General features: G+C 50.0%; 9 protein-coding genes across 9 annotated transcripts; 6 read left to right on the forward strand and 3 right to left on the reverse strand.

Annotated features, from left to right (window-relative positions):
* Nucleotides 1-209: 209 nt before the first annotated feature.
* Nucleotides 210-1,406, reverse strand: T310_2899 (Metallo-beta-lactamase domain protein; the record flags this gene model as incomplete). The annotated part of the gene is made up of 5 exons (XM_013474178.1): nucleotides 210-236; nucleotides 356-756; nucleotides 818-1,177; nucleotides 1,242-1,254; nucleotides 1,323-1,406. 5 exons carry the CDS (start codon nucleotides 1,404-1,406, stop codon nucleotides 210-212), a joined length of 885 nt encoding a protein of 294 aa, XP_013329632.1.
* A 1,362-nt stretch (nucleotides 1,407-2,768) lies between these two features.
* On the reverse strand, nucleotides 2,769-5,644 carry T310_2900 (Aconitate hydratase; the record flags this gene model as incomplete). The annotated part of the gene is made up of 7 exons (XM_013474179.1): nucleotides 2,769-3,319; nucleotides 3,378-4,436; nucleotides 4,500-5,098; nucleotides 5,132-5,202; nucleotides 5,291-5,368; nucleotides 5,469-5,486; nucleotides 5,609-5,644. 7 exons carry the CDS (start codon nucleotides 5,642-5,644, stop codon nucleotides 2,769-2,771), a joined length of 2,412 nt encoding a protein of 803 aa, XP_013329633.1.
* A 1,130-nt stretch (nucleotides 5,645-6,774) lies between these two features.
* On the forward strand, nucleotides 6,775-7,261 carry T310_2901 (uncharacterized protein; the record flags this gene model as incomplete). The annotated part of the gene is made up of 3 exons (XM_013474180.1): nucleotides 6,775-6,815; nucleotides 6,894-7,073; nucleotides 7,138-7,261. 3 exons carry the CDS (start codon nucleotides 6,775-6,777, stop codon nucleotides 7,259-7,261), a joined length of 345 nt encoding a protein of 114 aa, XP_013329634.1.
* A 1,563-nt stretch (nucleotides 7,262-8,824) lies between these two features.
* T310_2902 (DsDNA-dependent ATPase Rad54) lies at nucleotides 8,825-11,867 on the forward strand (the record flags this gene model as incomplete). Its single annotated transcript, XM_013474181.1, has 7 exons — nucleotides 8,825-8,827; nucleotides 8,901-8,943; nucleotides 9,003-9,093; nucleotides 9,278-9,953; nucleotides 10,019-10,102; nucleotides 10,150-10,273; nucleotides 10,321-11,867. The coding sequence occupies 7 exons, from the start codon at nucleotides 8,825-8,827 to the stop codon at nucleotides 11,865-11,867; spliced, it is 2,568 nt and encodes an 855-aa protein (XP_013329635.1).
* Nucleotides 11,868-12,411: 544 nt separating this feature from the next.
* Nucleotides 12,412-15,719, forward strand: T310_2903 (Vacuole-associated enzyme activator complex component (Vac14); the record flags this gene model as incomplete). Its single annotated transcript, XM_013474182.1, has 8 exons — nucleotides 12,412-12,708; nucleotides 12,766-12,936; nucleotides 12,995-13,685; nucleotides 13,743-14,635; nucleotides 14,693-14,811; nucleotides 14,863-14,942; nucleotides 15,006-15,162; nucleotides 15,263-15,719. 8 exons carry the CDS (start codon nucleotides 12,412-12,414, stop codon nucleotides 15,717-15,719), a joined length of 2,865 nt encoding a protein of 954 aa, XP_013329636.1.
* A 925-nt stretch (nucleotides 15,720-16,644) lies between these two features.
* T310_2904 (2-dehydropantoate 2-reductase) lies at nucleotides 16,645-17,917 on the forward strand (the record flags this gene model as incomplete). The annotated part of the gene is made up of 4 exons (XM_013474183.1): nucleotides 16,645-16,870; nucleotides 16,950-16,979; nucleotides 17,020-17,645; nucleotides 17,705-17,917. The coding sequence occupies 4 exons, from the start codon at nucleotides 16,645-16,647 to the stop codon at nucleotides 17,915-17,917; spliced, it is 1,095 nt and encodes a 364-aa protein (XP_013329637.1).
* A 505-nt stretch (nucleotides 17,918-18,422) lies between these two features.
* T310_2905 (uncharacterized protein) lies at nucleotides 18,423-18,952 on the forward strand (the record flags this gene model as incomplete). Its single annotated transcript, XM_013474184.1, has 3 exons — nucleotides 18,423-18,538; nucleotides 18,597-18,729; nucleotides 18,827-18,952. 3 exons carry the CDS (start codon nucleotides 18,423-18,425, stop codon nucleotides 18,950-18,952), a joined length of 375 nt encoding a protein of 124 aa, XP_013329638.1.
* A 1,314-nt stretch (nucleotides 18,953-20,266) lies between these two features.
* T310_2906 (Xenobiotic-transporting ATPase) lies at nucleotides 20,267-23,124 on the reverse strand (the record flags this gene model as incomplete). Its single annotated transcript, XM_013474185.1, has 8 exons — nucleotides 20,267-20,385; nucleotides 20,470-20,686; nucleotides 20,755-21,801; nucleotides 21,870-22,123; nucleotides 22,179-22,293; nucleotides 22,344-22,403; nucleotides 22,460-22,868; nucleotides 23,039-23,124. 8 exons carry the CDS (start codon nucleotides 23,122-23,124, stop codon nucleotides 20,267-20,269), a joined length of 2,307 nt encoding a protein of 768 aa, XP_013329639.1.
* A 389-nt stretch (nucleotides 23,125-23,513) lies between these two features.
* Nucleotides 23,514-24,984, forward strand: T310_2907 (Altered inheritance of mitochondria protein 24, mitochondrial Precursor; the record flags this gene model as incomplete). The annotated part of the gene is made up of 5 exons (XM_013474186.1): nucleotides 23,514-23,747; nucleotides 23,941-24,111; nucleotides 24,193-24,284; nucleotides 24,346-24,562; nucleotides 24,637-24,984. The coding sequence occupies 5 exons, from the start codon at nucleotides 23,514-23,516 to the stop codon at nucleotides 24,982-24,984; spliced, it is 1,062 nt and encodes a 353-aa protein (XP_013329640.1).
* Nucleotides 24,985-25,181: the final 197 nt, after the last annotated feature.

Genomic DNA, 25,181 nt, shown 5'->3' on the forward strand with positions numbered 1-25,181 from the left:
CAATTTATCTGAGAAGGCAGAGAAGAAGTCCAGAGAACAGCATCTGGTACCATTGCGGTTTTCATCTAATCAAGAAAGCACCTAAGTCTTGACCGTTGTTGCTTTTCTCACGCATCTTGTGCGGGATTTGCATTGTTGGCGCCTTATATAGCGCAGTTAGGATCGGCAGAAACCGGATCCTTTGCTACCAAGTCTACGGAGTGATGGATTTACCCGAGTGACCAAGTCAATGCCGACTGTATTAGATGCAGTAATATCTAGTGATACGATGTAACTGTAATTTATACCCCGGAAGATTAGAAGAAAAGATGTGAGGCCTGACAATCGATCATAGAACCGGTCTCTGGGAGCTCACACTCCACTTTCCTGATAACCGGTCATGCTCAACCTTGCCTTCCTTCTCCAGCTTCATCAGCACTTGTATGACCCCGTTAGTCGCTGGCAGATGGAGGCTCTCTGGTATGTTGTGATATATCACTTTCACCAACTCAATTGGACTCCAGGATTGCCTTCGCTCCGGGGATGGGCTTTTCTGGTCTGCATCTCCATCCAGTTTGCCAAATCTCAGCACTCGCAGCACTTCGTCCTCCCGCTGCTGTCGATGCTTGATATACTCAACTATCTTTGCGGTAGCGTTCTCGATCACTGCACCGTGACCTGGATACGCTCGGCCTGAGACCTGGTTCTGCATCTTGTGCAAGCTGGAAAGATATGAGTCCAGGTCTTCAAACACTGCCGTACCGTGACCTAGCACATCTTTGACAGATCAGTCAGAGACATCACAGAAAGGTAACTACGAGGTCGGAGGAAGACTTACTATCGCCGGTAAATATAGCATCTTCTTCTTCGAAAATGAAACTCATATGATCGACGGTGTGACCGGGTGTGTGAAATGCTCTCAGAGTAGCTCCCTCGACCTTGAAGACTTGACCATCTTCAATGTCTGTCTGTCCTTCATCCGGCATGTGTTTATGTACTGTCGCATGAGGACAGACCTGGAGAAGATCAGGGATCCCTTTAACATGGTCATGATGCCAATGGGTGATAAGCGCTTTGTGTACCGTTGCTTTCTCCTCCTGCAGCACAGACTGGAGCAGTGTCCGCCATCGTGGAAGCCCTTCGCCTGTATCGATGAGGAGACGTTGGGGACCACGACCAATGAGGTATGTGTTCGTTCCTTTGAGCCCATTAGAACCTCGGGTAGGGAAGGAGACAGTAAATCGGCGATCGATCCAACTCACCTTGCAAAGTGAACTATATGGATCAATATGCTCGCATTAGCCACGCGACTCCTAGAAGATGGTGTACAGTTCACAACCAACCTTCCCAGGATTTCCAGCTAGGATTCTCACTACTGATGCACTGAGCCGCTCCACCTCGGGGAGCGGAACAAGCTGCGTGGCCATCGTACAATGATGTCGTACAACGAAAACCTTGCAGAATCACACAACAATTGATCGTGTAATCCTTATAGGGTAAAGTTGAATGCTAAAATTAACCTGCTATACTGCAGTGATAAATGTTAATTCCTGGATGGACCAAGGCAGAAATGCGTAGTTCGGACATGTGTATAGAATATAAAAGCCTTCCTGAAGTACGAAACACAGAAAATACGAAATAACTCACAATCAAAAATGATTTTTACCCCTCACGATCATGAGCCAAATAGTTATATACGCAGACGGATGGCAGTAACCATTAATCGAAGCTGTATCTCTAGGCCAAATCAAGGCATTAATCAGACTCTCAGAATCAAGCTGACGATTTCAGCGAGAAATCACGTGTAGACAAAGAAGGACCAAAGAAAAACAACCTGGTGAGTAGCTATTCATCGTTTGTTCGTGGCTGGTGACTGGATCGGATAAATAATCCCTCGGACATGGATGTACTCCCTATCTTTGATACTGGCAACTGCCCGTGGCGGACCTCGGTACAACAGAGTGATCCCTCTTCGGGTGATTATGTCAGCTTCAGTATTGCCTGTTAACTATGGCGCGACTTTGGCTCTATATTGCTCACTGCACATGACATTCATCAAAGAGGAGCTCAATCGCATGCATGGAGGATAGCTAGGCGTTTCTCTATACGGAGTAATGACTCTTTCCCCCATACCTAACAGCGAAATCGCGACAGTCAGCCTCAGCAATAGGATACCATACCATGTGACTTGATCGCGATCGTTATCGTGTTTCATTTACCCAAGGCATTTCTGTCTCAGCGGACTCGTTCAGTCCCCAAGATGAACAGTTCTAGTCTGTGCTGGTACACAGTTCCAGTAGCTGTGGAAGTAATGAAACTGGTACAAAAGAAAATAGACATCGTTATACAAGTAGGACCTAAGGATAAAAAGAAAAAAAAAGGAAAGGTGTATGCGTATAGAAACATAGTGGGCTATATCCATGCACGACAGTATTGCAGACAAAAACAAACAAGCCAGACCAGATGAAACAAAGAAAAGATAGTAACCAACGCTTTTTTGAAACTGTATCCACTTCACCTCGCCAAAAACCGTCATGAGGGATTTATAAGGAGTACAAGTTACTCTGCCATTCTGCCAGAGACCCCAACCTCCAAGTCATCATTCCACCCGCCATCTATTAGAACCACCCGTTCCAGTCATTTTTGGGGGGCTGATAAGATACACCGGGTAAACACATTCCGGCGAATTCTATCAGCCGATCGCAGGTTAGGAATCGCCCTGACACGTGAAAGAGCGTGAACTAGCCTTCCACTATGGAAGTCGAGGTGAGGAAAGGAAGTGATTGAATTTAAGCAGACTTAAACCGCTTGGCCATGGTGTTCAGGGCAGATCCATCCTTGAACCACTCGATCTGGGACTCGTTGAAGGTGTGGGTGAGCTTGACATCGAAGGCCTCACCGTTCTTGGGGTGGACACGGAGGGTGATGGGCTGGCCAACAGCAAGCTCGGTGGTGAACAGATCCACGGTGGCGTCCGGTGGGATGCGGTCGTAGTCGGCAGGGTCAACGAAGGTGAGAGGAAGCATTCCTTGCTTCTTGAGGTTGGTTTCGTGAATACGGGCAAAGCTGCGAGTGATGATGGCGAGACCACCGAGGTGTCTTGGCTCCAGAGCAGCGTGCTCACGGGAGCTTCCCTCACCGTAGTTCCAGTCACCAATGACGACCCACTTGATTCCACGAGCCTTGTAGTCACGGGCAGTAGCCGGGACCGGGCCGTACTCGCCGGTGATGATGTTCTTCACCTTGTTGGCCTCGCCGTTCTCAGCGTTGATGGCACCGATCAGCATGTTGTTGGAGATGTTGTCAAGGTGGCCACGGTACTTCAGCCATGGGCCAGCCACTATATGAGCAGTTAGCCAAGTTTCCAAATCGCCATTTCAGAAAGCTTTTCAACTTACTTGAGATGTGGTCAGTGGTGGTCTTGCCCTGGGCCTTGATCAGGATGGGGATGCCAATAGCATCCTTTCCATCCCAAGGCTCGAAAGGCTTAAGTACCTGGAGACGGTCGCTGGTGGGAGAGACAGCAACGGTGACAGATTCCCTGTCTTCAGGAGGGGCCTGGTACGTGTCGCGGCCAGGGTCGTATCCATTGGCCGGGAGACCATCGCCGCTGGGAGGAGAGAGAAGGAACTCGTTACCATCCTTGTCCTTCAGCTTGTCGGTAAGCGGGTTGAACTTGAGAGTTCCGGCAATGGTCATAGCAACGACAAGGTCGGGGGAGGTGACGAAGGCGTGGGTCGCAGGGTTGGCATCGTTCCGGCCGGTGAAGTTACGGTTGTAGGACGAGATGATGGAGTTAGGCTCGCCCTTCTTCACATCCTTACGATCCCACTGTCCAATGCAAGGACCACAAGCGTTGGCAAGAATGACACCTCCGAACTCCTCCAGAGTCTTCAGCTGGCCATCACGCTCGATGGTAGCGCGAATCTGCTCGGAACCAGGCGTAATAGTGAACAAGGACTTGGCCTTAAGACCGTGGTTCAAAGCATCACGAGCAATAGAAGCAGCGCGGGACATGTCTTCATAAGAAGAGTTGGTGCAAGAACCGATCAGACCGACTTTGAGTTCCTCCGGCCACTTGTTGGCCTCGACAGCTTCCTTGAACTTGGAGATGGGGGTGGCCAAGTCAGGAGTGAAGGGACCGTTAATGTGAGGCTCAAGCTCCGACAGGTTGATCTCAATCAGCTGGTCGTACTCAGCACCCTCATCTTCCCGGAGCTCCGCAGCATATTCCCTGGCGAAATCACCGATACGCTGGCGCTTCGTGGCCTTCAAGTAGTCGTACATGCGGTCGTTGAAGGGGAAGATAGACGTGGTAGCACCAATCTCAGCACCCATGTTGCAAATCGTGCCCATACCAGTGCAAGACAGCGACTGAACACCCGGACCGTGGTATTCAACGATCGCACCAGTACCACCCTTGACAGTAAGCAGACCAGCAACCTTGAGGATGACATCTGCAAACCCCGCCCAGTCAGAAAATGATATACATAGGTCTCATCATGTGTTCAACGACTTACCCTTGGGCGCCGTCCAGCCGGACATTTGACCAGTGAGTTTCACACCAATGATCTTGGGCGCCTTCAGTTCCCATGGAAGACCGGCCATGACGTCGACAGCATCAGCACCACCAACACCAATGGCAGCCATACCCAGACCACCGGCATTGGGAGTGTGAGAGTCGGTACCGATCATCAAACCACCAGGGAAGGCATAGTTCTCCAGAACAATCTGGTGAATAATACCGGAGCCGGGCTTCCAGAAACCAATGTTGTACTTGGCAGAGGCCGAAGAGAGGAAGTCGTACACTTCCTTGTTGATCTCATTGGCACGAGCAAGATCCTTGTTACCACCCACTTGAGCCTCAATCAAGTGGTCACAGTGGACGGTGGTAGGAGTAGCCACGGAGGGCATTCCCGCCGACATGAACTGCAAAATGGCCATCTGGGCGGTGGCATCCTGGCAAGCCACACGGTCCGGGCGCAGCTTCAGGTAAGACTTGCCACGCTCGATCTCCTGGCCATGGGGGTCGTCGAGGTGAGAGTACAAGACTTTCTCCGCGTACGTCAGAGGGCGGTTCAGACGACGGCGAACAATTTCAAGGTTCTCGGACATCTTCCTGCAGAGGGACCAGCCGCGTTAGTGTCTATACATTGAAGCCAACACCCAAGACGGCAAGTTCACGCCAATCCGAGATCCATACTTGTAATTGATGTAGTTGCCCTGTCGTATCATTGTCAGCAAATGAATGTGCTCCTAACACCGGCTTTCCTCTCCCAAGAGAGGAATACACAGATTTACTACCGCTTACCTTCTCCCAGTTGTTCATCTCGACCTTCTTGTCGAGAGGAGAATCGACAACGGTGGCCAGGCTGCGCGACCCGAGCAGCTGCAAGATTCAGTTAGTACAGCGAAAGCTTTCAAAGGCAAGCAATATCGCGCCCTGTGAGGGGTTGTCGGATACGCCGGGTGCTTGCGAGGTAACTTACAGCTCGGGACTTGGCGCTCTGTAGAGAGGTAGTTAGCATCCATTGACAAAGAGCGTGGCCTCAGACAGAGCGATCCTGGGCGACCAAGTCGTGCCAGAATGCCTGCTGAGATCGAGGTCACATTGCTGGGAGACACTTACCAGCGCACCCAGGCGGGCGAGCCTAGTGGAGATCATGATGGAAGCTCTCTAGGCGAGGAAGACAGGTCTGCAACACATCCAAGGAGCACGACGTCAAAAGACAGGCCCCAGATTCAACTCAGGGTCTTGGAGAGGAGGTGGTGAGAAAAGAAAAAACGGGGGAAGAAGCAGATAAAAATGCAAGCTTGGTGTTTTGAGCGAGAAGAATCCACGCAGGTGCAATGACGCTGCCACAGCCGTACTAAAACCGGAGCTTGAACCGTAACCGCAACTGCAAGGCATGCGACCGGACACAAGGAAGACGGACGGCCCGGCAACCAGCCAACCGCGCTCTTGCGAAAAAAATCACCCTGGGCTCGCTATCAATCAGGCCAAAATTACGGCGGACCGCGTCTCCCAATGACACGGCACTTATTACATTCGAAGACGCCCAGTGGCCCCCTTCTGCCACAGAACCACCTGACATAGTAACTGCCCCATCCTGTTCACTGTGGCCCGATGTAACTAGTCTACCGCAGATGCTGGTCTCTAACTTTCTATCTAGGGAGTCAAATTGCGCGCTGTTTATTCCGTTCGTAGGCAGAGTACTCCGTACATATGAGAGGTTGTTGATCGCAAGTATGAAAATCGCCCCCTCAATACGCGTTACCGATGTCCTACAGTGGGTGAAGCTTGATTCTGGACGTCCAGACACTCTTCAAGACATCCAGAAAGTTTCCATAATATTTTCTCCAGCATAATTCGCTTCCAAGGTCGAATGGAGATGGTGAATAAGTGGTCCTCCGGACCTCGGTGCTGTAGAGCAACAACCGGAGACGTCATAAAATACCGCACCCGCAGTCAGACATGCGTAATGCCCCGTACCGCATTCATCCATTGTTACCGCACTTGAACTTATCCGGGAACCCCTCCACCGCGCTTGTCACTGCTATCTAGCCGCCCGCACATTACTGATCGCCCAATGAGGCAAGCGACTTTTCGCCTCAGAAACTCACAACTGTGAAATTTTTTTTCTTGGTGGAATCGAATAACGAGCCGCCCAGCGAAAAGGCGACCCGCTCTTACGCTATTCAGTAACGGTCCTGACTTGAACGTAAGATACTAATCAATCTGATTGTCAAGTTGATATACAACTCTACGATAAGCATCGTCAACAGCGTACCAAGATGGGCGCAGTCAGAAGAATAAAGACAAAACGAAGGACAAGGTATGCGCCTCCAGTAAAGCTCAAGACGGCTGGCTTGTAGCTCGTGGACATGCTTCTGATAGAAACGATTTCATACAGGGACTATGACCAAGTCCGCGCAGATCTTGCGGACCCCAAACACCTCGCACAGTACAAGGCTACGAAGGATGCGGAAGATTTGCCAGGGTTAGGACAGTATTACTGCGTCGAATGCGCCAAGTGGTTTGAGGGAGAACATAACCTCATCGCGCACCGCAAGGGCAAGAATCACAAGAGGAGGTAGGTAGACAGCAACCTGACCTCCGTATGATCGCAACTGATGAGAGTGATTCCATGCGTATAGACTCCGGATTTTGCGTGAAGAACCCCATACGCAGAGGACAGCTGAGGCTGCGGTTGGACTGGGCGTAGACAATGGTACCCGCGGTCAGCAGACGGCGTCTATGGAAATGGATGAGCCCAAATAGGGATGATTTGAGCAGTACTCGATGACTTCCAGGAGTCACAAAAATCCTCGAAGGCGCCGCACAACCTCACGTGCTACATTTATCCCCAGAAGAACGGACATCACCCCTGTGAGCAATATTCTCAATCTGCTAAGCCCAACAAGATCTGCGGGCTTGAAGGAGAGGAACTGCCAACGACAATTGCGATACCCATTTTCTATCTGAATTCCATGAAGCGAAGGAAATTTTACGAATGCGACGCTCGACTCACTAGGCTAATTCTTGGATCCAGAGTTCCAGACGAGTGAGTTGTTCGAAGTTCCGATTTTCGCCATCAAATTTTCCGCAATAGCCGGTCCGAGGTAGTCAGAGTTCCGATTCACGGCAGAAACCGCTCCTTCGGAACAGCACTGGCCATAGCAGGTATCACGGCCCGCCGGATTATCTCCCTCAATTAGGTAGCTTTTCATGTGCCGAGGTATTATTATTTTTTACGCCACTGTACTCTTTTTTCTCTATTACTGTTCTTCTTGTGGATTCCTGTCATTATCATATACCCACTTGAGCTGGGTCTAAAGATCCGCTTAATACTTTCATGAGCCATTCGTATGTCGCCCACTTTGTATTAGATAATCGAATGAGTAAGCAATCGCCGCCATCTTTGTGCAGTTTACCTGGGATAATAATGGAACAACATACCTGAACGGCATTTACTATAAATGCTCTAATGCTACAAATTCCCAGGCCGCGATAGAATACTTGGAAACCCTCTGTGCGATAAGCTTGCTGAGCGATCTCCAATGACCCCATTATTCGTTCCGTAGGCATTGTCGGCCGAAGAAGTGATCGTGTCTCAGGAGATATGTCTCTCGAAGGCTCCAGAAACGATTGGGCTTGCAGCCTTGTCTTTATGACGTCGAGTGGGAAAACAGAGGCCCATGTCACTATCCCAGCAATTCCGCCGCAGATGAGAACCTTCAATGCAGCCTGATGAGCAGTTTCGTCCGCAGAAGTCATACTTCGCTTACATAGCTCATAGGACCAGAAACTGTAGCAACTGACGTCAATATCCTGCTTGGGCCGATGGCGGGTATCTCTGGAGTCAAGGGGATGATTCGTACTAAAATCCGTAACCCACGGAATCTCTGATACTTGTTATTGCTCCCCCGAAATAGAGTCCCTTCCATCCTGCTTTTCGGATGATATCACTGGCAACTGTCCACGATGAGATTTGCGGATTTCTACTCAGCTGCGCCCGGCATTTAATGAGCTCTGTTGGTGACGAAACCACCCAACTGGCAATGCCGCCCGCGGCGCCAGCTAGCCAGATTTTGTTTAACGAGACGCCGTCTGGTTTGGTTGGATCAGTCACGGAAGAATCCAGTGCTTTCAGGCTTCGGTTGTAGGCAACGTAAAGCAGGGCATTTAGAGCACCATAGCCAAGAATAGGGGCAGCAGCGCCTAATTCAACGTCAATAGAGGATGAATAATGTCCACACAGTTACACGCACCTCGCACCAAGGAGGTGGCGGTCTCAAATTGACCTCGAGATAACCGCGGGGTTGGTTCTGGAGAGCTCCCAGTATGGTATGCCTGCAGGCGGACTTTGACTAGGTCGAGTGGATTGCCAATGATTATACCAATGGCTCCGCTTATGTAGCCTGCCCAAAAGTCGGAGGACATTGGTTTTAAAAATCACAAATGTAAGTTTTCATTACTCAGTTGGTAAATGCCATGATTGTTCTGACAATCATCGGCACAGCGGAGCCCCGCGATGACGGCGGATTGATATCACGTGAGTTCGCGACACTTTGGCGAAACAGGGGAAATCCGAACGCGCTTACGAACGACGCGTACTTGATTGCCAGCAAACGGAGCAGTCATTATTCCGACTTGAACCAGCTCGGTGACCATACCAACGGTGGGACTGTGAGAAGAGTTGATCCGACCTAGGGGCTTCATTTTTTACTTTCTCTTCCAATGTATGGAGGTCTTTGAATGTTCATTATCCAGAAACCAATGCTAACCTTTTGTTAGGCATCGTCCACGGCCCACCACGGTAGAAGGTGGTCAAACATTAGTATCAGCACAGAAGCCAGTTCGACTCTACGGCCCATCACAACAGTCGATCGATCGCCTCTCGAAGCCATTCAAATGTCCAGGCCAGGCAACAGCTTCTGTAGCATCCGATAGACCGGCCAGAAAGAGGCGCAAAGTGGATTATAGCGGTGCTGACGGAAGCGCTGAGGATGGAAGCAAACCATGGACCAACGAGGAGCGTCTTGCTCTTGCAAACCGCGACGCTAACAAATTCCCGGTCTATAAAGTGAAAGACAAAGAAGTAGCACTTAAACAACGATTCTCTGTACCTTTAATCGATAAGACATCCAGCAATTATGATCCCTCCAGACCTGCACCGACTCTTGGAATGAGGCGAGGCGCCTCATTTGTCGTGAAACCTTTGCACGATCCGAGTGGAGAGTTCGCAATTGTCTTGTATGACCCTACAGTTGATGACAAACCGGAGCCAAAGAAGGAGGAGGACGGGGAGAAAACCGAAGAAAAGCCAAAGCTGGATGCACCCATTGTGCATAAGAGTTTGGCCGATATTCTTGGTCTAAAGAAACGCGTCGAGTCTCGTCCTAAGGTCCCTGTGGTCATTGACCCAAGACTTGCCAAGGTCTTGCGGCCACATCAAGTAGAGGGAGTAAAGGTGAGGCACTACTCAATCATCTGGCATGTTTGGTTTTTAATATAATAATTGTTTTTCTTCCACAGTTTCTTTATCGTTGCACAACTGGCATGATTGATGAGAATGCGAATGGCTGCATCATGGCAGACGAAATGGGCTTGGGCAAGACGGTAATCTCCAGCCCTCAATTCTGTCGGATTGATGCTGATGGCGACAGCTCCAATGTATCACTCTGATGTGGACACTCCTTAAGCAATCGCCTGAAGCGGGAAAGCCAACTATCCAGAAGTGTGTCATTGCTTGCCCATCAAGCTTAGTTAAAAACTGGGCCAATGAACTAGGTATGTGATATGTAGGCCTTCTTCTACGTTGCTACTGACAGTTATAGTGAAATGGCTTGGAAATGACGCCATTACACCGTTTGCAGTTGACGGTAAAGCCTCAAAGGCTGAGCTTTCCTCGCAGCTTAAACAGTGGGCAATTGCCTCGGGTCGCTCAATCGTCCGGCCGGTCCTCATAGTGTCATACGAGACATTAAGGCTATACGTTGAAGACCTAAAGGACACACAGATAGGTTTGCTACTATGTGACGAAGGACACAGACTCAAAAATAAAGAGAGCTTGACCTGGACAGCGTTGAACAGCCTCAACGTCAGCCGCCGGGTCATCCTTTCTGGGACACCTATACAGAACGATTTGTCTGAATATTTCGCCCTTTTGCATTTTGCAAACCCAAACTTGCTCGGGACTCAGGCTGAATTCAGAAAAAGATTTGAAATTCCGATTTTGAAAGGAAGGGATGCTGCAGGGACGGATGAGGATCGAAGGAAAGGTGATGAGCGCTTGGCAGAGCTCTCCAGCATCGTCAACAAATTCATTATACGGCGCACCAACGACATTCTTTCAAAGTACTTGCCGATCAAGTACGAACATGTTGTGTTCTGCAATCTTAGCAAGTTTCAGGTTGACCTATATAACCATTTCTTACAGAGCCCAGACATCAAAAGTCTGCTCAAAGGCAAGGGAAGCCAGCCATTGAAAGCGATTGGAATTTTGAAGAAACTCTGCAATCATCCGGACCTGCTGGATCTGTCAACGGAATTGCCTGGATGTGAACAATTTTTCCCTGATGACTATGTTCCACCGGAAGCCAGAGGCCGCGACAGAGACGTCAAATCCTGGTATTCCGGGAAAATGATGGTTCTTGAGCGCATGCTGGCGCGAATACGCCAGGACACTAATGATAAGATCGTTCTGATCAGTAACTATACACAAACACTTGACCTTTTCGAGAGACTTTGCCGCTCTCGAGGGTATGGGTGTTTGCGACTGGACGGCACCATGAATGTCAATAAGCGACAAAAACTGGTGGACAAATTCAATGACCCCGATGGTGAAGAATTTATATTTTTGTTAAGCAGCAAGGCAGGCGGCTGTGGTTTGAACCTGATTGGAGCGAATCGTTTGGTTTTATTTGATCCAGACTGGAATCCTGCTGCCGACCAGCAAGCACTGGCTCGGGTCTGGCGTGACGGCCAAAAGAAGGACTGTTTTGTTTATCGGTTCATTGCAACCGGATCGATCGAAGAAAAGATCTTCCAGAGGCAGTCCCACAAGCAGTCACTCTCTTCCTGCGTTGTCGATTCTGCGGAAGACGTTGAACGTCACTTTTCTCTCGACTCCCTTCGAGAACTTTTCCAGTTCAAGCCAAACACGCGGAGCGACACACATGACACGTTCAAATGCAAGAGGTGCAGGCCAGATGGGACCCAGTTTATCAAGGCTCCAGCCATGTTATATGGCGATACGAGTACATGGAATCATTTTGTCAACGACGGTGAGAACGGACCATTGAACAAAATACAGGACTTGCTCTTAAGACAAGAAACCTCCGAGAAGGATGTTTCCGCTGTTTTTCAATATATCAGTCATTGATACGTTGGTGGCCGCTGTTGGCTTGGTCGATGCAATCGACGATCTGTATTGAAACCGACATGCATACTTGGACAGGATAGCTTTCAACGTAAATGGATATGTTTCTTTAATTTAGGAATATAATGATTGCATAGAGATTATTAAATGTTTGTTTCTTTGTTGTGAAGTACTCCAGCCATCGGTTCTCAGTTGATGTAGGCTCCGCGGATACCGTACGATACACGGCTTGTGACAATACATCACTACCACTGAAGCCGCATCTGCATTGACGCTCCGCGCTGTTGACAACACATGCATGCTCCCCGCATACCTGGCATCAGGAAGCTGAAATGATTGTTCCGCATGTGCCTGCATCCACTACAGTTTGAGACGCAGTGTCTGACAATTCATGTTACCGCCCAGAGCAGCTTCCCGGCAGTGCAGTTTATAATCCCAGCAGCATCAGCCCACCTTGCTCCCACGCATTCCATTCGCAACCACGATGAGTGTTGCCTAACACGAATACGGAGTCTGTGACTTGTAGAAAGTCAACCGCCATTTCACAATGGACCAATCAGTTCAGCGTCTGCTGAACGACAAGCTCTACGACAAGAGAAAACAGGGTGCCTTAGAGTACGTTGCAGCTTCTGTAGACAAGTGTCCCGAAAGCTGCAGTGCTGACCACAATAATGTTCTTAGGCTTGAAAAGATCGTCCGCGATGCCATATTCAGAGGAGAGCACGATAAAATCCAGAAGATCGTCGATCAGCTCTGCCACGACTATGCCTACGCTGTTCACCAACCACACGCGCGAAATGGAGGTCTGATCGGTCTGGCCGCCGCCTCGATAGCATTGGGATCTGTGAGTTGAGACAATATTATAGGATGGTTTGTGGATTTCAGGGCTGATCAAGCGCAGGAGGGGGTCGCTCCTTACCTCCAAGAGATCGTTCCTCCTGTTCTCGCTTGCTTCTCTGATCAGGATGCGCGTGTTAGGTATTATGCATGCGAGAGCATGTACAACATTGCGAAGGTGGCTAAGGGAGAGATACTGGTTTTCTTCAATGATATATTTGATGCATTATGCAAGGTCTGTGTGCTCGGTGTAGCGTCCACGGATGTATATCTCTCCTACTGACACACACCAGCTAGCATCCGACTCGGAGCTCTCCGTAAAGAACGGAGCTGAGCTACTTGACCGACTTGTGAAAGACATTGTCGCTGAATCGGCAGCTTCCTATGTCTCCGTCTTACAGTATCCGGAGAAGAACGTGCAAGACCTAGATGCTACTCGAGAAGCAGAAGAAATCTCAAATGATCTGCCAACAGCATTCTCACTGGCCAAGTTCATACCGCTGTTGCAGGAGCGAATACATGTCCTGAATCCTTTTACCCGAACATTCCTCGTATCATGGTTGACTTTGTTAGACACAATTCCGGACCTGGAGCTCGTGTGTTACTTACCAGCTTTTCTCGGCGGATTGATAAAGTTCCTAGGAGATCCAAACAAGGATGTTCATGTTGCTACCCAAAGTCTTTTAGAGAGATTCCTATCGGAGATCAAGAGAATTGCTCGCATTAAAAAGGGAATCGAGGAGAGCAAGAAGAGCAGAGACAGCAATGTTAAACCTTCTACCGCAAGTGAGAGTGAAAGCATAGTCACCGACAACAGCGGAGAGGTTAGAGGGAGCGAGAACGCCGTTGCGGATTCGGAGTCTAGCGATTTTAATGAGGATCAAAGCGTGACGGTTGATGGTGACTGGGTTCCAGGACAGGATGCCCATGTCGATTATCCGAAGATCTTGGAGATCCTTGTGGGGTTTGTTGATACCGCATATGGTGAGTGACCTTAATTTGCCTTTGTTTTCTGAATCAATCCCACTCACCCGGATCCAGAGGAGGAGATGCAGTTAACTGCGCTGCGGTGGATTGATAGCTTCTTCGAGATCAGTCCCGAAGATATACTTCAATTTGTTCCGACACTTCTCAGCCAGGTTCTCCCCGCTATATCCAGTGGATCTGATCAAGTACGACAGGCAGCGACTAGGGTTAACACCTCTCTCATGGAGTACATCGTATCTCTTTCTGAAGACACGCCTACTGGGGGCCAGCAAGCAACATCATCCAAAACAGCTGCAAAGGAGGACGACGAAAGAAGAGCGTCCATCCAAAGCGGGAAACCATCCCTTGATGGAACAAGCAGTGTTGCGGCACCAGAAACTCCGCCATCCGATCTTGACTATGCAGCCGCGGTCAACTCCTTGACCTTGCAATTCCTCAATGAGAATGAAGATACAAGAGTTGCTGCTCTTTCATGGTTGATCATGCTCCATCGTAAAGCGCCCCGCAAGGTTCTGGCATTCAACGATGGCACGTTTCCTGCTCTCCTCAAAACTCTGTCTGATCCTTCCGAGGCTGTTGTCACCAAGGATCTTCAACTCCTTTCACAGATATCTAGAAACAGCGAAGATGGATACTTTACATCCTTCATGGTCAACCTCCTCCAGCTGTTCTCCACGGACAGGAAATTGCTTGAAGTTCGTGGCAACCTGATTATCCGGCAACTCTGCATGAATTTGAGTCCGGAACGCATCTACCGAACCTTAGCAGACTGCCTAGAGAAGGAAGAGGTGAGATTTCCTTCGAACATTCCGGGGCACGTAATACTAATCAGACCTTTTCAGGATATCGAGTTCGCCAGTGTGATGGTCCAGAATCTAAACAACAACCTGATCACTGCCCCTGAACTTGCAGATCTCAGGAAGAGATTAAGGAATCTGGAGTCTAGGGTATGTCCTCACTGGACAAACTGCTGATCTTCATCGTGGGACTGATGATGTTTTCAGGAAGGGCAAATGTTTTTTGTGGCTCTATTTCGATCATGGTGCCACAATGCAGTTTCGACATTTTCTTTGTGTTTGCTTGCCCAGGCTTACGAGCAGGCGTACAATCTCTTGCAGATCTTGTGAGTACAGTAGACCGACATTACATCCAATATGCTAGCTGACTGATCCAGTGCGGAACTCGAGATGACGGTTAACATGTTGATCCAAATCGACAAACTTGTACAGCTGCTGGAATCTCCAGTCTTCACCTGTCAGTCCAGCCTCCGGTTGCCCCTTGTGTTTGAGTTGAGCAATGCTAATTAAATACTTGCAGACCTTCGTCTACAGCTTCTGGAACCCGAAAAGTACCCGTATCTTTACAAATGCTTATATGGTGTCCTCATGCTTCTTCCACAGAGCTCGGCCTTTGCGGCGCTGAAGAACCGCCTCAACAGTGTGAGCAACATTGGCTTGCTCCACGGACCTCGCCCGTAAGTGATCCTCTCCGGTTGTACTGTACATTTTGCGCTTTAGTTGTCTCTACAGGAATTCCCAATTCTACCTCCGAATCACAAATGCTGATTTTAGCAGGCCTGCCTCCACTACCACTTATGAACGCCCAGCAGGAAGCAGGTTAAAAGCACGAGAAGAGAGCTCCATCCGCTGGGGAGAACTACTCGAAAAATTCAAGAACGTCCAGGAACGAGCCCGGAGGGCGCAGCGGGGCTCACAGCGACCCTTCGACCAGGAGTCCAACGGGATCGGCGGTCTGAAGCAGCCATCATCACTCGGTGGTGCTCCGACAGCTGACCATCCACATGGCACTGTCAGAGGAGAAAAGGCCCTTCCCGACACTCCTCGCGGAGGAGTCGGTGCCGGAGGTCTTGGAATCTCTGGTGCTGGATCAGGATCGGGATCGACAGGAGGTCGTGGCGGAGACAACCATAGTCCGCGAGACGGCCGATCAACCCCTACATCGGCGAGTAAAACCAAGTCCGGTTTAGGGAATCTCGGACGACTCGGAATTGGGAGTAGAAGGAAGCATTGAGCATGTGCATGCGCCGACTTCTTAAGATACGAGTACTTGGTTGGTGTGTAGTTGCTGCAAATGCGTCAGCCAATACCTATGTATGTACTGTATGTACTTACTCATCATGTGTTCCCCCCCCCGCCTTTTTTTTTCTCTCTTGACGAATTTTGTTGGACATGAGAGTATTTAATACCCCAGCGTACGCAGAACATCCAGGATAAATTGAACTTTACGATTGATTGGTTGCTTGGTAGTTTCTAGCAGACGACCTTGTGGTATCTTATCGTATGTCAATTAAATTACTTTTCCATTAATTATTTTTTTTAAAAAAAAATACTTGTTGTGTCGAGACATCGTTTAAAGACATGATTTACAGCAGCAATTCTAGCTAGACAAAAAAAGAAAAACATATGACAGCAGTTTCTTCCATAGGGTGGTGTATTACGAAAAGAGGCAGCACACCTGTCCCAAGGGACAGTAGTGGCCTAATGGTATTCTTGCCGATACCGCGGATGACACAACTATTTTAAAATGACACAGGCAGAAAAGGCAAGCATTCCTTTTTCAAGGAAAAAAAACCTTAATTTCCTGATGCCTCGTTCGAACCGCGTTTGGTAAAATCAGGGAATAATATCCTTTACAGTCCTGCGAGGTTCAAACGTGTTTGAAGATCGATCGGGAGGATTTATGCCAAGCATGTCCTTTCTGTTCGATGAATGCGGGGAGCGGGCACCTACCTAGTGGATATACCTACCTAATCAGGTAATCAGGTCCAGCAAGATAAGATCGTTATCATCATCAAGACCGATAATCAGAGAATCAACAGCTAATTACGGAGTACTCCGCACTTGAACCAAAAAAAATCAACGTCAACAGAAACAAAAAATAACGAAACTTGCTTAACTAAATTTATATCTAATCTAATCTACGACAACGATTAATTATGGCAGCAGCAGCAGAAACAAATGCAACTGCAAATAATGCAAAAGCAAGAGTCCTCGTCATTGGCTGCGGCGGAGTCGGCACCATGTGCGCGTACAATCTCGAAGTGGGTGGTAAGGCCAACGTGACGGCCGTGCTGCGATCCAACTTTGCTGCCGTGGAAAAGAATGGGTTCTCCATCAAGTCGATTGAACATGGGGAGGTGGAAGGCTGGAGGCCTAGTGAGAGTAAGTCTATATTTTTGTTTCTGGAGTTCGTCTGTATATACGTACTCCTGAAAGTAAATACTTGACTCTCAGTTTGCAGAGCAAATAAATAACATCAACCATATATATAGTAAGACGAACGATACCCACTGTTCAAGATGACGCTCCAGAAAAAGCAGAGAAATTCGACTTTATCGTCGTGACAACCAAGAACCTCCCGGACGTTCCTCCCACGGTTCCTGAGATCATTGCCCCCGCCGTCACAGAAGGCCACACAGCCATCATGCTCCTCCAGAACGGCCTCAACATCGAAAAGCCGCTTTTTGCCGCATTTCCCAACAACGTGATCCTGTCCGGAGTGTCCTTGATCAGCGCGACGGAGACCCAGCCAGGACGAATCGTGCACGATGACCCGGACCGCTTGATCGTAAGTCCCTTTCGAAATCCTAATGGACGGGCAGATCAAGAGCTTGCGGCGGCAAAGCGATTCGTCGACATGTACAGTGCTTCAGGAAAGGTCTCCTGCCAGCTGGACGAGAACGTGGGCCTCGTTCGCTGGCGCAAGCTCATCTACAACGCGAGCTACAACTCCGTGTGCGCCATCCTCGGCATGGACACGACTCGCATGCGATTTGCCAAACATCCGCTGACGGACCTGATCCGGCCTGCCATGTGGGAGGTGTGGCACACGGCTCGCGCGGCCGGGTATGAGCTTCCGCACGATGTCGTCGAGGAGATGGTGGATGTCGACTTGTGGGCCTTTTTTAAGCCGAGTATGCTGCAGGATCTTGAAAAGGTAATAATAATGGCGGATTTTGAACAGGCGAGAGAAAACTACTTGGAATGATTTCACAGGCTGACTGCTCTTTCTCGACTCGGCAGGGCAATTTCATCGAATTCGAGAACATCGTTGGTGAGCCATTGCGCGAGGCCCAGAAGCTGGGCGTTTCGACGCCGACATTGACGATAATCTACGGAATGTTGAAAGCGTTGCAGTGGAAAATACGCGAGCAGAAAGGGATGATCACGGTACCGCTTCAACGGCCAGAAGACCTAGACCTATCATGATGTCACCATAGCTTTTATTTTTCCCAAGGAAATTCAGTTAAATGTATGTACATAGAGCTCCTAGCATATGTTAGCTCCTGAGGCTTCTTGACTTCTTGAGTGCTATGCGTATGAGATAAGTCGACAAAATATATGAACAATGACTTCGGGGACAATCGTTAAATTGGATGAAATGGATCTATTTTATTGAATAAAACCATTTATATGCAGGATAAATGCACAATAGGCAAGATTTGCAAGAAAAAGATGATAGATAAGCAACGGACATAACACATGTATCGAACTGAAGCCCACATGGAAATATAGACAGAGTAACCGTCGAACAAAAACATACGAGTGATAACCGTTGACGCTCAGCGGCGTTCTATGCGAGAAGATCGTAGAGGGGGTCGCATGATTCCATAAATTTGCACCAAGCCCATCCATGCATCAGCTGGCGTTACAGACTCTGGCCGCCAATGATTCTTGTCAAACACTAAATCGTATCCTGAAACTCCAAATCAAAATGACACCTGGAGCCGCGGAGGAACATGCAAGTGTAAATCAAAACGCAATATGGAGAGTCATCAACGTCTATCGCGAGAAGGAGGATGTGGATCGGCCCCAACCCGAGGGTCTCCAGTAACTGCCCGTCGAGTGCTTTGATACAGTCCCTGACGACGACGGACTGTTTGTGTAGATGTATTCACCGTCGACATATTGCGCACCCGCGTGGAACGTGGTGCGGTTCTTCCGGCGGGCATACCGCTGCTCGAGCCGGTAAAGTTCAAGCTCTTTACATAAGGATTAGCAGCGTGGATTGGGAAACATGGGTAGGAGGATCCACTTGATAAATATTCAAACAAAGCAGACGGGCTACGTACTTGACTGCAATTTCTCGATAAGACCCATTGTGGCTGATGTAGATAGACTCCCAGCGGCCTGGGTGATGACACTCTCAAAAGCGTACTTGAGGAAAAGCACCGCCGTCCCGTGTCAGACGTCGTGATCCCCTCTTCGAATCGTCTTGATAAATTGATGCGTAGATTCCACTGATTGATTGAGAGTCGCTGAGCAGCTGTATATACTGCGAGAGAGCAGACGCCTTTCCGTGCTTTCCGGGCTCTTCGGCAGTGGTTGTCTTTGGATACACCGCCACGTATGGATGCTTCTTTGGACAGCAATTGGCCTTCTGCGCAGCTGAGCTGGAAGGAACGAGCGGAACTCCAATCAAGGAAGGTGACTGGTGGCTGCTGACGGAATCTGCGGAACGGCTGTCAGAGCAGAACCGGAAACAGAACTCAGACAAGCCTCGACAGCAGAGCAATTGAGATGCAAGGCCGCAAACGTACCAATGGATAGATGTCAGGGGATAGACGTGAAACTGAGGACGTCACAAGCCACAGGTCAACGGAATCGATCTCGTGAATGTCGTAATGAAACGCTGGACTGGGAAAAGAGTGTGGGGAGCGACGGACAGATTAAGAAGATCGAGCGAATGTCGAAAAGAGTGAATGGCAATTATTAATTGATAATGATAGCAACGAAACGACGGCAGGGCTCAAGCCTCAAGACAGGCAGGTCGAGGACCAGACCCCTCTGTCTGTGGACATCGGCGAACAATCAGGGGGCGGGCCTAGGCGATTGCGTCTTGGGCCACGAGGCAAAGGAAGCGCGGTCTGCGCCAGCGGCAGGCGGGTGGGGGAGCGCACCGCATACGGCCTCGGGAGTGGCCGCGGGCAGTTCCTGCTAGCAGCAGAAGAGCAACTGCCCCTGCCCAGCAGCACTAGCGACCTGCCTAACGAAGTTACAACAACAGTTAGAACGAGCTCGAGCGTCTTTGCGTGCTCGTTGCTGGCCCGTGCTGTGCAGGAGACGGCGGCACGGTGCAGTCCCCAGGACCCGGCATCCAATCGCCTGGCACGTTCATGCAGTCCAAAGCCGAGTCTCCCCTTGGCGAGGTTAATAAATTGAACTAACCACGAACTACGGAGTTCTCCAGACAATTTCTCCGATAAATTATGGGGCTATGGATGCGAATGCCGTGATTACGATATAATGATCTCCCAGGTCTGCTCTCCACGGATCGGTGACGACGACTAATCGAAATCTATTCATGCGCATTCAAACAATTCTATACACTTCGTCTACACTCCGTCTGAGTTGTGAATAATATAATGGCCTAAGATGACCACTGCCGGCTATGCGGAGTATGGTCAAGGAAGTATCGCACGGAATGGCTTGCTCAGCTTCCATCACTATACAGCGCACGGACTCCAAAGAATCTGTACCACATATTCCGTCCTCAGCCCTGGGGCGTAAAGAACGACGTTGATCGCCATTTGCTCATGGCTGTCGATCACACTTTGCTTATTTCTGTTTGTTGCCAGGAGCAGATGGGGTGGGTGTGGAGGAGTCTTCGTTTTCTGTCTCCTCTCGCTCAAGATCACGTTCAAGATCGGCGTCTTGCGCCAGGGAGAGTTCCTGGGCTACATTTCAAAGACGAACGCATATTAGCATGAAGCCATTCTACTAAACGAGCACTCAGGGAACATAGGCTTCAGAACACTTACCATGCCAGAGTTCTGCATAAATTCCATCCTTCTCAAGCAACTCTGCATGCGTACCGGTTTCAGCCACCCGTCCATCTTTCAACACCAGGATCTGGTCGCAGTCGTAGATGGTCCGCAGCCGGTGCGCCACAAACACACTCGTGCGGGCCTTCTCCTTGATGATGCTGTTAATATTCTGCAGGAGGGCCTGCTCCGTGTATGTGTCGAGTGCTGAAGTCTAGGGCAGAGAAGTCAGAGGAAACGTCATTGACTTGCTGAAACATCATCAAGGGTGAATATACTAACCGCTTCATCGAAGAACAGCAACGGCGGGTCCTTGAGGATCAACCGCGACACTGCTAATCGTTGTTTCTCGCCACCGGAGATCATCATGCCTCGTTCTCCCACCGCAGTCTTGTATCCATCGGGCAACCGTTCAATGAGGTCGTGGATATGGGCTCTCTGAGCCGCCTTCCTCACCTCCTCATCAGACGCACTGATTCGTCCGTAACGGATGTTGTGCTCGATGGTATCGTTGAAGAGAGGAGTGTCCTGCGGAACAACGCCAATGGCCTTCCGCAGGCTCTCCAGGGTGACATCCCGTACGTCCTGGCCGTCGATCAACACACGGCCTTCCTGGACGTCATAGAAGCGGAACAGCAGCCTCAGGATTGTCGACTTGCCGCAGCCACTGGGTCCGACAATGGCAAACTTCTTACCGGCGGGAATCGTGAAGGTGACATTCTTGAGAATGGGACGGTCAGGATGATAACCGAAGGTGACGTTTTCGAATCGAATCTCGCCTCCGCGGGCCAGGTCCAGAACCTTCGCGTTAGGACGTTCCTGGACGCTCACGTTGACCTTTTGCAAATTGAAAAGGGTTTCCATATCAAGGAGAGATTGTCTCAGCTCGCGATAAACCGATCCGAGAAAGTTGAGGGGCACCGAGAGCTGGAAGACGAGCTGGTTGACCATCACCAGATCTCCGACCGTCAATGTCCCGGAAGCCACGCCATCTGCTGCAAGATACATCATGGCCGCCAAGGCACTGGAGAAAATCATATTTTGCCCGGAATTCAGGAAAGCAAGGGACGTCGTCACCTTGATGGAAGCATCCTGGTAAGCCTGGAGCGCCTTGTCATATCTAGCAACCTCATACTTCTCGTTATTGAAGTATTTGACAGCCTCATAGTTGATGAGAGAATCTACCGCTACGGTGGCACCGCGGTTATCGGCTGCGTTGGCCTGCTTTCGGAACTTTGTCCGCCATGATGTAGTGGTGATAGTGAACGCCGTGTATGCGACCATTGTTGCTGCGGTGATGGCGGCAAATTTAAAGCCATATTGATACGTCTTTATATCAGTCAGTCAAACAATCCTTCACCCTTCAAAAGAAGAGACCATACCAAAATACTGCACACCATCGATATTTCGAGCGCAGTGGGAAACACGTGGAATACCATCGACGTGAGGAGGAAGCTGATGCCTTTGGTTCCTCGGTCAATGGCTCTCGTTAGACCACCAGTCTGACGGCTCAAATGGAAATTCAAATCTAGTCGCAGCAGGTGGCTGAAAACATTGCCTGCCACTTTCCGGATGGCCTTTTGAGCCACGCTGGCGAACACGGCGTTTCGAAGTTCTTGGAACAATGTCGCCCCGATTCTGGCGGCACCATCTATAATAATGTCAGAACACAGAATTCTTGTGGAGAGGGAAAGTCCCAATCATACATGCGAGTATCATTGAACCCGCAACGGTGTAAGCTGTCCCTCCCACGGCGGCAAAGTCAATGTTCATGGCGTCGACGATGCTTTTGAAGTAAAATGGCACCTCTACGTTCAGAACCTAGGTTTCGTAAGCAATGGTCGTAGGAAAGGTTAGCAAGAGGATCCTACCTTTCCTCCGACAAGGAGTGCAAGGGCCGTTCCCACGCGAACTTTGGTGCCCCAGTCGTCCTACTCAAGCTTAGTGATGGCGCGCTCTTTTGAGTTGGGACATGACGGCACCCCACCTTTGGCCAAAGATATTTTGCCATTTCCTTCATAATCGCCCAGTCTACCTTCCTCTGCTCCTTATTGACGACCTTTGTATCATTGAGTAAATCGCCCTTCTTTTCCGGCGTCGCAGTCCCGGGGCCCGTCTGCTTCTGGGCAGCATCGCCAGCGGTAATTCTCGAGGTCTGGGGAGTCACATCCACCGGCTTTCGTGGCGACGGCGCTTGACTGACATCCTGTCTCTTCCACGAACCCCCATTTGTGGTGAAAACACGCAGCTGGTTCCAATTGCAGACAGTCGTCCGCTGGCTCGCCACACCACAACGAGCAGTCGGGGATCGCTGCGGCAGGCGCGCGCATGGCGACCTGGCCGCTCTAAGCAGCATGGTCGGCGGGCGGATAGACTGTCGACCGCTTTCTCTGTGTCTTTCCGGTGGTTATATTTTCTTATAAACGCATCGTGAAGAGCGTGGCGAGAGGGTTTTTTGTGCCTGTTGCTACCTCCGGATTCGGACTTCGGAGGAGTAGTTCGGACCTTGTGTCGCAGTCAGTGTTCCGCCTTGAAGACATTCGGTAGCAAGTGTTCGGGATCTTACCTCTTACTGCGAGGCAGCTCTCCCCTAGAAGACAGTAGCAGTCTTACTACGGGATTACTTCTAGGAGGAGCTCGAGCGGCCGGCATGATTGTCGAAATCGCGCAGCTATGTCGTGATTATCGGACCCCACTGTCAGCTTGTTTGCGCTGTTTGTCTGCCGCCGCCGGAGCGCTCTCGGGCTGCGAGAACGCCGCGATTATTGGCTGGTAATTTTACCGCGTCGTGACACCAGGCGTTGTCGATCTCCGGACTGACGTAGCTGCTGCTGCTTTTTTCTTGTCGCCATTGCCTTCTTGCTTCACGTCCCAGGCCCATGATCTTGCCCTTGCCATGCGCCGAACTCTAGAGCGGGGCGCCTTGGCTCTTTGTAGGGCGCAAGCCCTTCCTCGCCAAGCCAGACAGTCAGTCGCTGCATGGCAGTGTTCGCGATGCATTCAGATTCGAGCCGCGCCTTTCGGAGAGACAAGCACAGTCAATGGCGTTGATCTACCGCTCTCCAATCCTCCGAACAGCGCTGCATCTGCCGGTAAATGACTTCCGACGGCTTCCAAGCTCGTTGGTCTTCCCGCTGACAGGCAGTGATCCCTTAGATGCCAAGTTCGATGTTATCGGTGCTCCGTATTCGATGCTCTCCGTTTCTCTTTCTGCTTCGCAGAACCTTTATACGCGACGAGGAACGCTGGTTGGATTGAGTGGGAAAGCGGACAATGTATGACTCTTAGCGATGCTTCAATTGTACGCTACTGGTCCTAATTGTCGGGTGACGATTACAAGGTGGTTTCAACATTGAGCATTCTGGAACCTTTCCGAAGGGCGGTCGTCGGGATACCGTTTCTCTACCAGAAGGTCGCTTCCCGGACTCAATTCAAGTATTGATAATGTTTGTGCTGACGTCAGACCAGATATCGTCCGCAAGCCCGGTAACTGCCTTGATATCGGTTCAGTCGCCGGTGACATCTTTCGCAGTCGTCCACCTCAATGGGACGGTGGACTGGATGGTTGCACAAAGACGGGCGCTGCTCGCATGGACTGGTCATTCGTTGTTTATACGGCCGACCGTCAACACGAATCTGGTTTGTCAGACCCGGCACCTGAAGTGTGGAATGAGCTAATCGGGTGACTCGAAGAGCGTGGTCCACTGGGGAAGTTCCCAGGTAACCGGGCGAGGACTTCTCGCCCTCGTGGGCAATGGACAGATATATTCAGTGGAATTGAAGGCGGGGGAGCAATACGTGGCTCACCCTAGGTGAGTCTGGTCATATTTACGTCTCCTGTCTCTTTAGGACGATAAGCTGATCCACGAACAGCAACGTTATTGCATATACGATAACATCCAACCCGCCACGCCCGTACCGCTTCAAGTCGACATCTTTACGCTTCCAAGTTCCAGAAGTGCGCCTGCCTGAGATCTTCGCGAGGTCAAGATTTATCCGCGACATGACCGCATCGGATACATGGAAGACGTCGATGAAGATTCTCCACACCATTCGGACGTGGGCCCGGAGGACGATATGGGGCGATAGGGTAGGTGCATCCACGATGTGTTGAATTGACATAGTTCGACAATGTTCTCCCCTTGCTGACTGGTCATAATTTAGCTTTTCCTACAATTCGAAGGCCCTGCCACTATACTCGTGCAGTCGCGCGCCGCTCGCGTTCGCGACGTCTTGAGTGATCGCGAGGTCAACGAGATTGCCGACGCACCGGCCGGAGCGACCTATAATGCTCTCAACCGGGCCGAAGACAAAATACAGCCTGATCGGAAGAGCGACTACCAGGTTGCTGCGGAGGAGGCTGTGTCGGAAGCACCTGTCCTGTCGCGGTCGGTCGAGCAGCTGACGAACGAGATCAAGGGAACAAAGCAAAGCATCGCCACTGTCCGAGACGGGAAGGTTGTATTTGAGGAGCCAGGATCCACGACGCAAGAGGCGAAGGAGACTCGCTAAATAACACCATCCCTTTTTTTTTCCTTTGTTGATACCAGCTTATACAATTGTCTTGATCCGAGTCAAATGAACCATCCGGATCGAGGAGGCATATTGTCCGATCCGCTGTATTCTAGCTGCTTGAGTCTGCATGATTGGACTCCTCAGAGACAGCATGTGATTCGAGATGCATGTACAATAGAATTGTTGACATCGCA

Source organism: Rasamsonia emersonii (genome assembly GCF_000968595.1).
Source record: "Rasamsonia emersonii CBS 393.64 chromosome Unknown ctg1118621760042, whole genome shotgun sequence".
NCBI lineage: Eukaryota > Fungi > Ascomycota > Eurotiomycetes > Eurotiales > Trichocomaceae > Rasamsonia > Rasamsonia emersonii.